General features: G+C 47.9%; 1 protein-coding gene across 5 annotated transcripts in view; it reads right to left on the bottom strand.

The window, feature by feature from the left end:
• The window catches only part of Sec10 (Exocyst complex component Sec10), a 408,207-nt gene that overhangs the window by 51,750 nt on the left and 338,594 nt on the right, over positions 1 to 17,863 (bottom strand). For 2 of the 5 annotated variants that reach the window (XM_075870759.1, XM_075870758.1), the window contains exon 20: positions 928 to 1,059. The exons of 2 other annotated variants lie outside the window; for them this stretch is intronic. In XM_075870759.1, the coding sequence (XP_075726874.1) occupies positions 928 to 1,059 (132 nt within the window). Of the gene's footprint in view, positions 1 to 927; positions 1,060 to 17,863 lie in introns of those variants that run through there. One more of the 5 variants, XM_075870761.1, reaches the window with a different exon arrangement.

The raw sequence follows: 17,863 nt of genomic DNA on the forward strand, positions 1-17,863 counted from the left end.
ACAGACAATGATGCCAAGAGAAGTAACGGGATGTTATTAGGATTAAAATGTAGCTAAGAAGAAAGAAAGGTAGGCGAAAAGATAACTTGACACCCGCAGGATCTGAACCTGCGACATTTAAATAATGCATCCAATGCTCTACCACTAAGCTACAATGGCGGTCATCCCTCTGTCAGGTGCTCTTAGAACGTTTTCTCTAGTACTGACGAGCAAGCTGAAAGTCACACACGCAGAAATTCAAGGAGGAAAGAAGTCGACCATCTGTAGGGGTTAACTGTTGCTTTCTTCATTTTTAGTGGGCTAGTAGCAAGTAGTGGGAGTATGACAGATCGTGAATAGATGACACACCGTGAAAACAAACGATGACAAGCTAAGACCCTTAGGTTGATTTCATATGCGGTGTTTAACGTCCCGAAACCGCCATGTGATTATGAGAGACACTGTAGTGGAGGGCTCTAGAAATTTCGAAATTTTAACACGCAACCAAATCTGAGCACGCAGGCCTACAGCATTTTCGCCTCCATCAAAAATGCCACCGCCCCAGCTGGGATTCGATCCCGCGACCTGCGGGTCAGCAGCTGAGTACTTTTGCCACTAGACCACCGCGGTACGGCAAAACCCTAAGGTGTCTTGCGCCTAATATTGCTGGGTCAGGCCTGCAGTACACAACAAATTCCTAACTTCGAACCTCCGCACCAATGAATTGCCTACCAGGTTGAATTCTGTTCACATACCACACTTTCGTAACTAATAATTACAGATTGATTTCCTGGTAGCTTTGAGCTAAACTTGAACAAATGACAACTTGATAACATGTTTTGCCTGCCTCCACCTGCAGCCTTATGTAGTGCTGATTTACTACATAATAGAATGTTTGAATTATACGTTTATTAAGCCACATCAAATAGCAAAACATCAGCCACCCACCTCCTTTTTTTCATTGTGAAGTTGCATTCTAAGTTGCTGAACTGCTGCTTCTTTAGCTGTGATGCTTTGTGATTTCACTATGTCTACTTGCTTTTGAAGCTCTTGCACTTGCTTGGCGAGGTTCTTTACCATCTGCGAGGATTGTTCAGGGTAAGCACAAATTAGAGCTGTGAACGGGCCCCATTTCTGAGCGCGAGCACTGCATGGAAGGCCCGCTGACTGCGTCGAAGGCCCACCAGTACCTGACGAAGAAGTGCTGCTGCTCCACATACAAAAACGAAAGCCAAGGCCCAACTCGTTCCGGCCCACCATTATGATCGTTTACTCTGTATACAATGAAGAGACTGTTTTACAACAATGTGCGAGCATTTTAATACACATATCAAAGCAAACCATTAAACAAATAAAACATGGCAGTCGCAAAGAAGGCACTATGTGGGGGAAAACAATACCAGCACAATGTCTATGTTTTGGGCTTGATTCAGGCCAACCCAAGCGACAGAATAGAAAAAAAAAGTTGCCAAGCCCGAGATGACAAGGTGTTGATCTATCCGAGATCGGCCGGTGGGCCAGGCCAGGCTCTTGTTTTCGGGCTACCCGGAGCCCATGCACACCTTTAACACAAACATTTTCATATAGAAAGCCACACACCTGTGAAAGTGCACTTTGCAAGGCTACACAACACTAACACTCATTTAGGTGCCATTATTTGAAGCTTTAATTCCATTTGAATTGCTCTGAATAATTATACGCATTTTTACTCTAATAAATAATCAGTCCTCTCATCAATAAAGGCCAACTCCAGCAATTTTTCAAGGTCAATAGATCTCAATAAAATTCGCTGGGTGCGTTCCTTGGCACGTTTCTATCATTTGTGCCCCATTACAGCCTGAAGAGATCTGCGAATTCTTTAAAAGTTAACTTAATAAATTGACCCCTACCCTCCCTACCGGCTTTCCACAATTACTGACAACATTGTGTGTGCCAACATTTACATAAAACCGACAGAAGTGACAAACCCGAAGTACCACCACATCATCTGCGGTTCAACACTCAACGATCAAGTGTTGCTTATCATACGTTGCCTTGGTTCGGCGTGCAAAAACCAGTTCGTTGTAGCCTGCGTGCAATGGCTGGCAAATGGTGTTCCGTAGTGGTTGCACACGATTCCCCACATAATTGCCTGAACATCCACGAAACACTCAGAGTTAATGATTACCCTGCGTGTAGTACACTATTGTAATGTTCATGCATGGACCATCTTTAGTCGTTAAGCCCGTGACCGGGCCTAGTGCGTCTTTCTGCTAGCTTGCTTCAAGTGGGCCCCACTAAATTGCACCACCTATCTAGCCTAACCAGGCGAAAATGAAAATTTTGAATCACTCGCACCATTTTTCATAATAACACCAGGCAGTTCTTTTTTATATAAGTTAAACAGCAACAGACAAACACCATTTTATGCTTCAGCGACTGTGTGTACAGTTGCACACATCAAACTTAGAGGCATGTCACGCACCGTGTGTTTATTCAAGTGGCTTGAAACGCGTTGTGCACATTTATGCAGATTTCTGAGTGGAAAAATACTGGTCATGCCGCAGAGGATCACTATGCTGGCGACACTACCATGTTCGCCGACCAGTTGACGTGCCGTGTTCTAGGACCTACGTCAAGAGTATTTATTTTTTTCGTTGCATGAAATGAATACAACCAAAATACAGACTGTGCTTGCACCTGGATTTAATGTTTCATTCTTTTTAAGCAAAAACTGATACTGACCAATTAAGCGATAATCAGACATCTAATTGTAGGCTAATAGACATTAATTATTGAAACTCGCTTAAAAGAAAACATTCTTTCATTGTTTTGTTGTTGGAATGTAATACTGAGTGCCTTAGAATCATGTCATACACATTTGCAGACTGTAGATCATAATTCGCGTCTGAAGCAGTTATGACGTGTTATAATGCATAGAAGGTTCTCTTTTTGCAGCTGCGTGTTAGATTAGCAGTGAATAATTGTAGTCGGGGACTTTGACGTCACTGGTATCATTTGTCAGGAACTTTTATGTCACCGGTAGCATACGGTGTCGTACATTTACCTTAATTTCTCTATTATTACAACACTGCTATTGATACTATTGAAATTTTAGACATTCCTAAACAATGACCTTTCACTCTGACATAAATTGTAATCTGCCTCTTATGTACCTTTAAGAGGTGAGGTAGAGTAAATGGGTGATCTTGATTTCAGCTTTATATCACAAGAACCTTACCGAATAGTGTCCTGAAATTTTGCAGGGTTAATAAAAGGGCTTCTGACTTGCACTTTGTCTGATTAAGGTCCTGTACCTCTTGTACTATTTAGTTTTTAGGTATCAAATTTTATACTGGGATGCAAAACTAACCTGAAAAGACTTTTAGAATGAATACTGTAAAGGAACAAGCCAGAGACAGCAACCTTGCCATGAGCCAGTTATTCTAATTTGCTTAGTCTTTCTCTTCTACCTCGCTCTGCCTGCCCGCACACCCGAACATTGGCGTTTTTCTTAAGTCTTCACAATACATACCAATCAGCTCAGCCCTTAGTTTTTCTAATATGTCAAATTAAATTAGCTTTTCTCAGAAGAAGAAAACAGTACAACCAAGAAAATTGGCACACTAATTCCACATGGCAGCAACATCAACCTGTAGCTTTACAACAGGTTCTTACATTTAAAAATTAAGAAAACAAATATTGTCCCCATATTTCACGTGCCATAAAAGAGACTTTCCAGTTTATTTTCTTTTTCTTAGTGATCATTCAGACAGTTTTTCAGTTTTAGGTTTAGAAGATTAGGAAAGCATTTAAGTATATTCTGACAAGATCTTCATTGCAAATTGATCAGAAAGTTTAAAAAAAAAAGATACATAAAGTTTCAATGATTTTCAGAAATTATTGTTATTGTTATTGTAAGAAAAACATACTGTTATTGTTAAAAAAGCACCTGTGGAAAGTCATCCTGACAAATTCACAAAATTTGGCACAACTTATTTAAACAAGGTAACCGAACAGTCCTATATTAAAGTTATTCTCCACCCCCTATAAACTGGCTAAGCTAAGCAAAATGACTTATAAGAAAAGCAGAGAAGTGTTATAGTAAGCAATATTGCACCAAGTTTGTTGCATGCCACGAACGCATTGTGTACTGCATACCTTTAAATTTCAAGTGCTAATATGTAGGGCAATCAGGTCATTGCATTAACTACTGGCTGGACAAACAGACGAATAACGTTAAAAACCAGACAGATGCTTGGTTAGCCATTTGTTGCAGAGATTGTGAATGTATTTTCGAAGAGTACATCATAACCGCAAGAAGTAGAATTGAAACGATGTCATTTATTATAAAAGCGCGTAATACTTGACAATTGGAAGATAGGTGCATTAGTGAGGCTTCCATAGCATTGTCAGCAAAAAAATTTGCTTTTTTTGAGCGGCTGCACAAGAGCATGATGGTGTTCCTAGGAACATGCACATTTACGATGTCTGTTAGAAAAGTATCCAACCTTATTTTTCGTGTGCATGAGTGAATTTTTTTCCCGCCTGCGGAGAGCGTCAGTCGCTGAAACGTAGCATTTGAGTAAGGTAGTGCGCAGTGCTCTCGTCGGTTTTTTCATTGCAAGCAAAATGACGGAGCAACTGGAGCAGCGCTACTGCATCGAATTTTGCCAGAAACTGGGTGACAGCCTTGTGGAAACCATTGGAAAGATCAAGAGGGCTTTTGGTTATGACACTATGAGCCGCATATAGATTAAGGAGTGGTACAACCGGTTTAAAGACGGCCGCACATCGGTGGAGAGCGAGCCACGCTCCTGTTGGCCATCAACATGTGAAAATGACCAGGTTATTGCCAAAGTGAACAATGTGGTGATGTGGGACCATGGTGTGACTATCTGAGAAACTGCGGATGATGTGGGCATCAGCACTTTCTCTGCACATTCCATTATGACTGAAGGTTTTGTCATGAAGAAAGTTATGGCGAAATTGTGGAGCAAAAGCAACTTCGTGTTGAAGTCTCACAGGACATGCTGGGTTTCACAAGCAGTGACCCTAACTTCATGAACACCATTATCACTGGTGAAGAGTCTTGAGTGTACAGATACGACCCGGAAACCAAATCGCAGTCGCCACAGTGGAAGCATTCCATGTCACCAACACCAAAGAAGGCCCACCAAGTGTGCAGCAACGTCAAAGTGATGCTGAGTGATTTCTTTGACTCCTGTGGCGTAGTACACGACGAATACGCACCACTGGGTCAAACAACCACCAAAAAGTACTACAAGGATGTCCTCTGTCGCCTACGTGATGTGCGGTGCGAGAGACCCGAGTTGTGGTCAACTGGAAACTGGCACATGCATCACGGCAATGCTCCTGCACATTCCTCACACTTGGTTCAGACTTTTCTGGCGAAAAGCGAGACTCCTGTAGTTTAACAGGCTGTTATGACTGGCAATACAAGGATCCGGCCCGCAAAAGACGCTCATCGACGTACCATCCAAATGCGGTTCGCGACCCGCAGGAACGCGAGCGGTGTATGTGTGCACTGCAGGCAATGCGCATCGACGTCACTGGGCACGCAGTCAGCATTTGACAAGAAGTGCGTGCACGAACCGAGGGATATAAAAGAAGCGTCGCGTGTGCGTCGGGTCCTCTCTCTGTGGCCTTCATTACGGCCAGTCGTGTCTTGTGTAAAGGCGTGTCTCGACACTTAGTGTGCTTTACCCGTGTAAATACGCAAATAAATCGTGTGTTCTTTGTGTGAGCAACAAGGCTCGCAAGAGTTCTTCCTTTTCGACGCCTAGGTCAATGCCTGTGCTGCGCTCCTCGGTCACATCAACTGGTTGGTAGCGGTGGGATTCTATTGGATTCGGAGGTGATCTTTCCTAGTACCGATGCTGGTGAGTGCTTGCTTTCCGTAAAGGTTTTATCAGGTGTTTTGGATAGAAGGTGATGTTTATCCAAAAATGCTGATGGTCGCTGCTTCGTGAAGGCTAGTACTTATTAGAGGTACCTTTACAGCAGCTTGCGCCGCCGCGATGGTCTAGTGGCTAAGGTACTCGACTGCTGACTGGCAGGTCACGGGATCGAATTCCGGCTGCGACAGTTGCGTTTCCGATGGAGGCAGAAAAGTTGTAGGCCTGTGTGCTCAGATTTGGGTGCACGTTAAAGAACCCCAGATGGTCGAAATTTCCAAAGCCCTCCACTACAGCGTCTCTCATAATCATATCATGATTTTGGGACGTTAAACCCCACAAATCAATGAAATCAATCAAATCAACCTTTACAGCAGCTTGAGCAATGAAGTGTGCATGGGGTGACCATGGTTTTTTGAACAGGTTAAAAAAAAAGGGATTTAGTTCTGAGGTGGCGATGATACGTAGGAAGTCACATTTGATACAGGCGATTAAGGATTCCCGCGCGGATGAAAAGAGGCTTTGCAATTGTTTGGAGCTCGTACAGGCCAGGAGGCGTAAGAAAGCCGAAGAACGAGGGTGGCTTGCGTTCAAGAGAGAAACCTCCAGGCGTAAAGAGCTCATGAAAGGGAAATTGAACAATTGAGGCTTGAGCTTCAGAATGTCCTGACAAAACAAGCGGGAGGTCAGGCCACAGTAAATGCAGAGATTCATGATCGACCAGGTACGATAAACATGGAACGCATGGCTGAACAAGCTTGTGAGTGCAGCATCTGTCGCCAGTTGGAGATGACAGGTGTTCCAAGCATGCCTGAATGCCAGGATGACTGACTCGTAAAGCAAGGTTTTTCTCGGTTAGGGGGCAGATGTGGTACCTTCGATGAAGTAGGCAGAGTATATACATGCACTCATCAAACCAGAAAGCACGCAGCCGGAGGTGCTATTGTCAGTAGATAGGGATGTGGATTGGCAGAATAGCCAAACTAAAAATGTGTCAACAGATGACTGGAAAAAAAGAGCCACGACCGATTGAGAGGCGACACGGCAGCGGTAGAGGAGAAAATGACAAGAACAACAACGTCCAATTATAAGATGGCACAGCAGCTGAGGAGAGAAAGAGAACGACGATGAGCTATAATGCTGAGAGACAGACTTGGACAGCGTGAAGAAGAGACGCTGATGTCAGGGTCTGCACCATCGAGTTTCGTGTCCAAGCACAAAGGATCCGACAGCGTCTGTTTGTCGATGCCCTTAGAACCAGGCGATCGTAGGGATGAGGCGTTACCTACATGCACGCAGCTGATCAGGGCAGCCGAACCTCTGTGGCAAGCCGATTTCACCGCCCCGGTTGCCAAGTGAGACTCGAGGGAGTGAGAGACCAACACGACGCTGTTGCCAGGGTCCGTGCTGTCGACTTTCGGGGGCGAGTACGAAGGGCCCGACAGCGTCGAAGGGTTTCTGGAAACAGTAGCTCGTGGTTCCTGCTGCCAGCCTCCATACGTGGGCAAGAGGATCACCCACCTGCTATGCCAGCGATGTCTCAGCCTACCTGTCTCCTTGTCTGCCCTACAAGCGCCTTTGCCGCTGACTCAGTGTCCGCAACGACTGTTCTTTTTCCCTTTGGAATGTTCAACAAAATTTTTAGTTTCTTGATGCCGGTCGTACTAGTGTTGTCCTGAACTGACCTTAACCTTAACTATTTCTATTGCTTGCTTGTATATTATTCAATTTTTCTTTTTTCTCGTGGGTTATAAAGTTACATTTATTGTGATGTTTTGAAAATAGCTTCTCCCAGGCAAACATTCGCAACTCTAAAACCTGCGTAACATCCATGTGCCCCGACTGCCGCCCAGCAGTCATATTATCAGCCGCTTCGCCCATCGCGTTCTGCAGCATGAATGGGACTCATGAACTAATGGCGCACTTTTGTGAACCGCCCTATCTGCTTTGCCTGCGGTTGCGCCGGTCACGTCTAACGCTATTGCAATCGACCCCCTGCACCAGCCTCCAGTAACATCCAACTTTCCCAGCCTATCGAGACACCCGTATTATGACTAACCGAAGCCTATATCCCCGATGTCCTGCCTCGCACGACATCCTGCTTCACGATGTAACTTATTGTCGCCGATGCCGCCATGTTCGTTCATTGGCGACAAGGAAAACTAGTCATCACAATCCACGACGCAAGATCTACGATGGTGTCAAACTGCGAAAGCCCTCAGAGAAGCCTGTCAAACGTGATAGACTTGCTTCTAGACGGTGTTTGCATTGCCCAAGTTCCAGTATGCTCAGTGCTGTTTTACATCTGCTTCATCATCCGATGATATATGTCGTTCCTCCATTCCCGAAAACCTTACACCAGTCTAATGTTCCCAGTTTCTGCGCCTTTTGGAGGAATTTCGCTCTTTTGATGTTGCTCAACCTTGCCTAGGCCACATATCACCGTTACACACCGTATCGACACAGGCGACCAATGACCACTGTACATCCATATCACTTATCTCCCACAGAACGTAGTGTAGTTGAGCAAGTCGACGACATGCTTCGTTGTCATGTTATTCCACCCTTTAACAGCCCCCAGGCGTCTCAGCGTCTCCTGTCGTTCCCGTTGTGAAGAAGGACAGTTCTGTGTAGTTCTTTGTGGACTACCGGCGCCTCAACAAGATCACTCGTAAGAGCGTATCTGTATATACTACGGCAAATAGACGACGCAATTGACAGCCTGCAAAGAGCGAATTATTTTCATCTCTTGAATCCCACTCATGTATTTGCAAGTACCTATGGCTGAACATGCTCGACTGAAGACCGCCTTTGTCACGCCCGATGGCTTGTACGAATTCAACGCCATGCCACTTGGGCTGTGTAATGCGCTTGCCACCTTTAAGTGCACCACGAATAACGTCCTGCGAAACCTGAAGTAGCTCACGTGCTTGTGCTACCTCGACAACGTCATAATTTCCTCTTCGGACTTTTCAATGCATCTTCAATGCCTGCGGAATGCTTTGACGTGTTTGAGTGACACTGGTTTGCAACTGAACCTAAAGAAGTGCTAATTTCCAGCACAGCAGCTGACAATACTCGGCTACGTCGTGTCCAAGAATGGAATTCTCTCTTATCAAGCGAAGCTTCGGGCCATGACTGAGTTCCCCAAGTTGACATTCGACAAAGGACAGTGTAGTTTCGTGAGACTGTGTTCCTACTTTCAGCGCGTCATTCAAAACTTTGTGACTATCATATCATCACTGACGAAGCCCCTTGGCAGTAACGGGCCTCCCCATTCGTGGTCGTCACAGTGCAACGACGCTTTCCCAGTGCTTTGTCGTTTGTTGATGTCGCCTCCCATGCTATGCCACTACGACCCTATGGCCCCTATGCAGGTACAAACAGACACCAGTGGTGTTGGCCTCAGCACTGTTCTTGCGCAGTGCAAACCACAGTTCCCAGAATATGTCATGGCATATGCAAGCTGTACGCTTATAAAAGCCGAGACCAATTACACCATCACAGAGAAAGAATGTCTGGCAATCATCTGGGCCCTTACAAAATTCTGACCTTATTTGTATAGTCGCCCATTTCATGTCGTCACTGAAGGATCCCTCAGGCCGTCCCGCCTGTTGGGCACTTCACATGCAAGACTTCGACATCAGCGTGCACTGCAGCGGATGCCAGCATGCTGACGTCGACGCTCTGTCGTGCTCTCCTTCACTTGACAACAATGCCCATAGCTGAGCCTCTCACCTTGCCGTTTCTTTCATTGACATTCATACCAGCACTTCTGAACAGCACAATAATCAATAGATTGCCTCACTGATAGACTTGCTGACTGATCCATCAACAACACCATCCACTCGTGTGTTGCGTCGCCAAGCCCACCATGCTGCCATTCGTGACGAGCTGATCCATCGACGCAATTACAACGGTGACAGCCTTCAGTGGCTACTAATCATGCCCCGCAGCCTGTGCCCTGACATATGAAAGTCGTTTCACTCCGATTCGCAAGGTGCACACTACGGGGTATCGAAGACTTACCACTGCATTCACCAACGGTACTTCTGGCAAGAGATGTACCACTACGTACAAAAATTTGTTTGCTCCAGCATATATTGTCAGCACCGCTAAACTTCAGTGCACCTGTCGCCGGCAGGTCTGTAACCTCTACCTTGCTCTGTGGGAGGCTAGCCCGCTGCCTTTGTGCGGGCTTTGCCGCCTTTTCTGCCGTTCTCATGTCCCGACACCTCTCCCCTTGTCACGGACGGCCATTTTTGGCGACACCGCGTCACGGCAATTAACGGGCCCCGTACTCCCCCACTGACCGTGAGAACGGCGGCGCATGAAAGGGAGCCGAGAAGTGCAGAATGGGGTGCTCTTCTTAGAACGTCGCCGCCGACAGTCGACCCTTTTGTAACTGCGGGGGCATCTGCAAGGTCGTAGAAGGCCACGGTATACCCCGAACAAGGATTAGACTACGAGACTCACCGGCTGAGAGCCAAACGGTTGACCGTTCCCACGGGGAAAAGCGTGGGAAACGCTCTGGTGGCCAAGCCGTATGACAACAACCCGACAGGTTGTCACTCTCGCTAGTTGAGGGCCCTCTCCCAATTAAAAAGGGGTGGGGTCAACATATTTTTTGGGGCGGAGTTTTCATCAATTAAACGCGCATGATTGGACCCAGGTAGAGGTCTCTTGTCCCCAAGGAAAAGAGCGAGGAGACACAAGGGGGATTTAAGCGCAGGATTTTGCCCTGCTAGGCAGACTAGTCGCTGACCAAGATGGTGTAGAAACAGATCAACAAGCATCTCTTCTAGAAGTTTTTAGTGTGGCTCTGTATCGGCTGGCCACCTAAACTTAGCCGTTCGTCTAGTTGTGACGCGATATTAACGTCTGCAACGTAGACATCGGGACTTCGCCTCGAGTTAGCTCAACCTGCTCGAAGTCACCTGCAAGCACTAGCCTCCCGAAGCCACCAGCGTTGCAACACCGCCGACATCGCAGTCGTGCCAGAACTCTCTTCGACTTCTCGCATCCGATCGTCGGGGACGCAACGCTGCCGGTCATCACACGTATGCCTTCATCTGTTTATATCTTCGAACTTTCTCCTCCGTAGTTCTATTGTTGTTAGTTGTGTAGTTTGTAATAGTTATCTCGCGTAATCTGATTTATTGTTTTATATGTAATTTTTAGTTGTATCAAGTGTTGATGTGTTTTGTTAGTTGTATTGAAGTGTTGTATTAGATCCCGTGTGCTGCAATATCACTAGAGTAAAGTTTGTTTTGTTTTCTCACGTCTCTGATCTCTTCACTGTCTCTGCTTGCGTACGGAACGAACCAACCTGCTGTCATTCCCGTCGCCGACTTCGCGCTGGCGACGCTAGAGTGGCAGCTTGTGACAAAACTGGCATCCGCGAGACAGGACGTTCCGTACAAGAGTAAGACAGTGAGAGGTGAACGAGAACCGTGCGGACAGGGTGGTGATAGAGCCGCACAGTTGAAGCGGTTGCATCCTGCATAAGATTACGCTGGTTTTATAGGGGCATTATAGTGACAATTTGCAGTATGGAGTGTATGGATTTTGATAAGTGGATCGCACACGGTAAACAGTTAGGCCTCGAGGGCGCCGAGCTGAGACAATGGGTTAAGGAGCAACAGGCGCAGGCGTTAGCCAGAGAAGAGCGGGCACTGGCCCGGGAGGAAAAGGAAAGGGAGAGAGAACGCGAAGAAAAGGAGAGAGAACGCGAAGAAAAGGAAAGAGAGCGCCAAGAAAAGGAGAGAGAACGCGTTGAAAGGGAGAAAGAACTAGAAGCGGCAAGGAAAGCGGCTAGGGAAGCCGGAGAACGGGAAGTGCAGTTACTGCAATTAAAGATTCGCCTCAATGAGAGTAGCAGTGTGAGCAGATCCAGCAGTGAGCACGGCGATGCCGGGGAGGAGCCGAGTTTAAGAATACACGCAGGTAGACTGCTCGTCACCTTTGACGAAGGAAGGGACGACTTAGATGCGTTTATACGCCGGTTTGAGAGCATCGCCAGAGGGCAAAAGTGGCCTGAAAGCCAATGGGTGACGGCGCTTTCGACATGTCTTACAGGAGAGGCGCTAAGTGTTTATGGCAGGCTACCGCCTGCAGATGCAGCGGACTACACCAAGGTTAAAACCGCCCTCCTGGAGCGCTTTCGCTTCACAGCGGATGGGTTCCGAGACAAGTTTAATAAGGAAAGGCCAGTAGGGGGTGAAACAGCAACACAGTACGCGGCCCGCTTAAGACATTACTTCGATAGATGGGTTGAGCTGTCCAAAACTGAGACAGAATTCGAGTCCCTCCGAGCATTATTGATTAGAGAGAGGTTTTTGCATGGATGTGGTTCGAACCTGGCATTATATTTGAAAGAAAGGAGGGCGGAATCCCTGGAAGACATGCTTGAGCTGGCAGACCAGTTTTTGGAAGCTCAGGGTGGAGCAAGCCTAGCGAAAACAAACAAAGATGGTCCCATAACGGACGAAAAGGGGAAATACGAAAAAGGAGGCAACAGCCACTCACCACTACCACAGTGCTATATTTGCAATCGTGGGAATCACCCACCGCACTTGTGTCGCAACAGACCTGCCGCTAATGTAGCCATTATCTGCTTCAAGTGTGGGAAAAAAGGACATAGGGCAAACAACTGCCGGTCAGGAGCAAATAACTCACTCCAGGCATCCTGCCTCTACGCACCAAGGGAAACGCGTGAGGATCCCATATGCGACGGGTATGTCGAGCTTAGGAATGACGAAAAAGTCCCCGTCGTCAACGCCGTAAGGGTGACACCGCCGAAAAATCTAGCCGAGAACCTACCAGTGGCCACGGGGACCCTCCGAGGCACAGACATATCAGTGTTGCGGGATACGGGGTGCAACACAGTAATCGTGCGGAGGAAGTTGGTGAAGGAAGACGAGCTGACAGGTACAAGCAGACTCGTCTACTTGGTTGACGGAACAGTGAGGATGCTGCCCGAAGCACGGATTGAGGTTGACACCCCCTACTTTACTGGCAATCTGACAGCACTATGCCTGCAAGATCCACTGTATGACCTCATTCTGGGCAATATCGAGGGCGTAAGACCTCCTAATGATCCCAAAAAGCAGACTGAAAAACCAGTCGTGACAAAGGATTTAAGGGAAGAGCCTGTGGCAGCAGCTATAACCCGTTCCCAAGCGCATGCACAGCCGGGAAAATTTGCCAAGCTTCGTACGCCTGGGACCACGGCGGGATTGTCAGGAGACAACTATGGCTGCGAGCAGAGGGGAGATGCGACACTCAAACAGTGTTTTGAGAAGATCGGCAGGAAGCAAACATGCCAAAATGAGAAGGGAATCATCGAGTACAAACAAGAACAGGGACTGCTATACCGACAGTACACAGAGGCCAAGGGACGGCTTGTACGCCAATTAGTCGTTCCGCGCTGCCACCGAGAAGCTGTGCTTAAAACGGCACACGATGGTATAATGGCAGGACACTTGCGCACGCAGAAAACCAAGGACCGGATCTCGGAGGAGTTCTTTTGGCCAGGCATCACAGCTGACGTAAAAAGGTCCGTCGCCTCATGTGACATTTGTCAGCGCACCGTACCAAAGGGCCGTGTACCACATGTTCCACTGGAGAGGGCACTTATAATCGACACCCCGTTCAAGCGAGTGGCGATCGATATAGTGGGACCAATTCACCCGCCCTCAAAGCATGGGAACCGATACATTTTGACTTTGATGGATTATGCCACCCGGTATCCAGACGCAGTGGCGCTCCCGAGTATCGAAACTGAGCGAGTGGCTGAAGCCGTGGTCGAGATGTTCTCCCGATTTGGCGTCCCCCGCGAGGTACTGAGCGACCGTGGCACGAACTTCACATCGGACCTGATGAAGGAAGTAGCGCGGCTCCTTTCCGTGCGCCAGCTCCACACCACCCCATATCACCCCATGGCGAATGGCTTGGTGAAAAAATTCAATGGCACCTTAAAATTAATGTTTAAGCGCATGTGCACCGAAAAACCGAGAGATTGGGACCGCTACCTGGCACCTCTCCTTTTTGCATATAGGGAGGTTCCGCAGGCCAGTATAGGGTTTTCACCCTTCGAGCTTCTCTACGGCCGCCATGTGAGGGGACCCTTGGCGATACTGAAGGAGCTGTGGACGAACGCCGACTTGACTGAAGAAGCTAAGACGACGTACCAGCATGTCTTCGACCTTCGGAACCGTTTGGGGGAAACGTGCCGCCTGGCACACGAGGAGTTGGAAAAAGCCGGAGCACGGTACACAAAGCTGTACAATCGAAAGGCGAAGGAGCGGAGTTTCAACCCCGGAGACAAGGTACTGATTTTACTTCCAACCGACACGAACAAGCTGCTGCTGCAATGGAAGGGCCCTTTTGAAGTCCGGGAAAAGAAAGGTGAAGCTGACTACGTCGTAGACACGGCTGGCGGCAGAAAAATCTTCCACACCAACTTACTAGAAAGATACGAGGAGAGGGACAGCCCCTCCACCAAGGTGTGCAACGTGACAATTGGTGTTGTGGAATCTAGCGAGGACGAGAATATTCCAACCCCTGTCTGGCTGAAAGTAGAAGGGGAAGAAGACGTGAAGCTCTCCGACAAACTGGACGCTCAGCAGATCGGACAGCTGCAAAGAATTGTCAGGGAACACGCTCGTATTTTCTCGGATGTCCCGGGCAAAACTGACTGGGTCCACTGCAACCTCAAACTCACCACGAGTAACCCCGTCCACATGAAACAATGCCCTCTTCCCTTTGCAACGCGGGAAGGTGTAGAGAAAGAGGTGCGAGAGATGGAGAAGCTCGGCATCATTGAGAAATCAGAGTCCCCTTATAATTCGCCAGTCATTTTGGTAAAGAAACCCTACGGGACAAATCGACTGTGTATCAATTTTCGACGCCTGAACAACGTTCTGGTGGCCGACTCCGAACCTATGACAAGAACTGACGCGGTGTTTGCTGCAGTGGGAAAGAAGAAGTATTTCTCGAAGCTCGACTTCGTGAAGGGCTATTGGCAGATCCCGCTGACCGAAGAGTCCAAAGCGAAGACGGCCTTCTCGACGACATCGGGCCTATATCAGTTCCGCTTCATGCCATTCGGCATCAAGACAGCGCCTGCTGTATTTGCTAAGTTGATGCGGAAGGTTGCAGAAGGTATACCCGGTGTGGACCACTACTACGATGATGTACTGGTAGCCACCGAGACATGGGAAGAGCACCTGAGGTCTCTGGGACTGCTTTTTAAGCGCATACAGAGGGCCGGGCTTACAGTGCGCCCCAGTAAATGCGAACTTGGTGTAGAAGAAATCGACTTCTTGGGACACCGAGTTGGCAGGGGAAGATTGCAACCACTGGGGAAAACACTCGACAAGATCGAAGCTGCACCACGTCCTTCAACCAAGCGACAAGTGCGCGCCTTCCTCGGTTTGACCGGGTACTATCGGGAATTTATCCCGAATTACGCAGAAGTCAGCGCTCCCCTTACAGATTTAACTCGGAAGGGCGAAGCTAACTCGGTGAAATGGACAGCAGCCCACGAGGAGGCTTTTCGAAGTCTCAAACAACATGTCTCGACGGAGCCGATACTACGGCTACCAGATTTGCACCAACCATTCGTACTTCGAACGGACGCGTCGGACACAAGTCTCGGAGCCGTGCTCATGCAGGCCCACGAAGGCAAGCTCCACCCCACAGCTTATGCCAGCCGAAAGCTGCTTCTACGGGAGGCTTCCTATAGTACCATCGAACGCGAATGTCTCGCGTTGGTATGGGGAATTCAGAAATTCTCCATGTACTTATATGGAGTACATTTTTGTGTTCAGACAGACCACCAGCCTCTGAGTTATATCCAACAGGCGAAACAGCTGAACGCTCGAGTACTTCGATGGAGTTTACTACTCCAAGAGTACCAGTTCACCATTACACATATTAAGGGTAGCGAAAACTTGGGAGCCGATTACTTGAGCCGGATACAGTTCTTGCGGTCTATGAGCATGTTATTTTTTTTCCTTTCGTCGGTTGTTTTTTGTTTGTATGTGCGTATTTCATTGCATAAGAAGTGTATTTTGAGTTATTTTCTTTTTGCTTGGTGCATTGGTTGTTTTACTTGTTGTAATGCACATTGAAAGATTGCCCTACAGTAAAGGAGCGCACCTGTTCCGTTTTGTTTCGTAGTATACATTCGTGCAGTGTATTCTGTGTTGATGGCTGCCGTACACGGCTATTTCCTCTTCTTGTTTGTATGGCGCATTGATATTGTTGCGTGTAACTGAAGCTGGTACTCTAACAATTGCTTGTTTTTTCTTTTGTGGTTACTTTGATGCACTCTGTCTATTTATGTTGTGTATGAGAGGGACAGTCCTCATGTCTCCCTTATTGGTGGTGTTTTGTTTCTTGTTGTCGAAAAATTCCCCTCCGTGTGAACAAATGTTATGAGTAACATTCTGAAAGTGGGGGGCAATGTCACGGACGGCCATTTTTGGCGACACCGCGTCACGGCAATTAACGGGCGCCGTACTCCCCCACTGACCGTGAGAACGGCGGCGCATGAAAGGGAGCCGAGAAGTGCAGAATGGGGTGCTCTTCTTAGAACGTCGCCGCCGACAGTCGACCCTTTTGTAACTGCGGCGGCGTCTGCAAGGTCGTAGAAGGCCGCGGTATACCCCGAACAAGGATTAGACTACGAGACGCACCGGCTGAGAGCCAAACGGTTGACCGTTCCCACGGGGAAAAGCGTGGGAAACGCTCTGGTGGCCAAGCCGTATGACAACAACCCGACAGGTTGTCACTCTCGCTAGTTGAGGGCCCTCTCCCAATTAAAAAGGGGTGGGGTCAACATATTTTTTGGGGCGGAGTTTTCATCAATTAAACGCGCATGATTGGACCCAGGTAGAGGTCTCTTGTCCCCAAGGAAGAGAGCGAGGAGACACGAGGGAGATTTAAGCGCAGGATTTTGCCCTGCTAGGCAGACTAGTCGCTGACCAAGATGGTGTAGAAACAGATCAACAAGCATCTCTTCTAGAAGTTTTTAGTGTGGCTCTGTATTGGCTGGCCACCTAAACTTAGCCGTTCCTCTAGTTGTGACGCGATATTAACGTCTGTAACGTAGACATCGGGACTTCGCCTCGAGTTAGCTCAACCTGCTCGAAGTCACCTGCAAGCACTAGCCTCCCGGAGCCACCAGCGTTGCAACACCGCCGACATCGCAGTCGTGCCAGAACTCTCTTCGACTTCTCGCATCCGATCGTCGGGGACGCAACGCTGCCAGTCATCACACGTATGCCTTCATCTGTTTATATCTTCGAACTTTCTCCTCCGTAGTTCTATTGTTGTTAGTTGTGTAGTTTGTAATAGTTATCTCGCGTAATTTGATTTATTGTTTTATATGTAATTTTTAGTTGTATCAAGTGTTGATGTGTTTTGTTAGTTGTATTGAAGTGTTGTATTGGATCCCGTGTGCTGCAATATCACTAGAGTAAAGTTTGTTTTGTTTTCTCACGTCTCTGATCTCTTCACTGTCTCTGCTTGCGTACGGAACGAACCAACCTGCTGTCATTCCCGTCGCCGACTTCGCGCTGGCGACGCTAGAGTGGCAGCTTGTAACTCCACTCCTCCGCTGTCTGCTGCGCTGGGGGAGTGGAGTGACGTTTAGCCCCCTCACCCGGTAGCGGACGTTGACTGTGGTGCCACGCGCGGAGTCTCGCAAGAGCTTTTGCGCGCGTGCGTGGGGAGCGGGCCAGATACTGGTCCACTCCAAGGACTGCTTAGTGATCGAGGCCATGTCTTCCTGTCCAAAATCGTTGAAGCCATTCTCAAAGAGTGCAAGGTTGTTCAGCGAAAAACTGCTGCTTAGAACCTGCAGACGACTGGCCTCACCGAACGCTTGAACTGTATGGTTGGCGACATTCTCTCCATGTACGTCACTACCGATCACAAAAATTGGGATGCCATTCTGCCGTTCATCGCCTACATCTATC

Source organism: Rhipicephalus microplus, chromosome 8 (assembly GCF_043290135.1).
Source record: "Rhipicephalus microplus isolate Deutch F79 chromosome 8, USDA_Rmic, whole genome shotgun sequence".
Taxonomy (NCBI): Eukaryota; Metazoa; Arthropoda; class Arachnida; order Ixodida; family Ixodidae; genus Rhipicephalus; species Rhipicephalus microplus.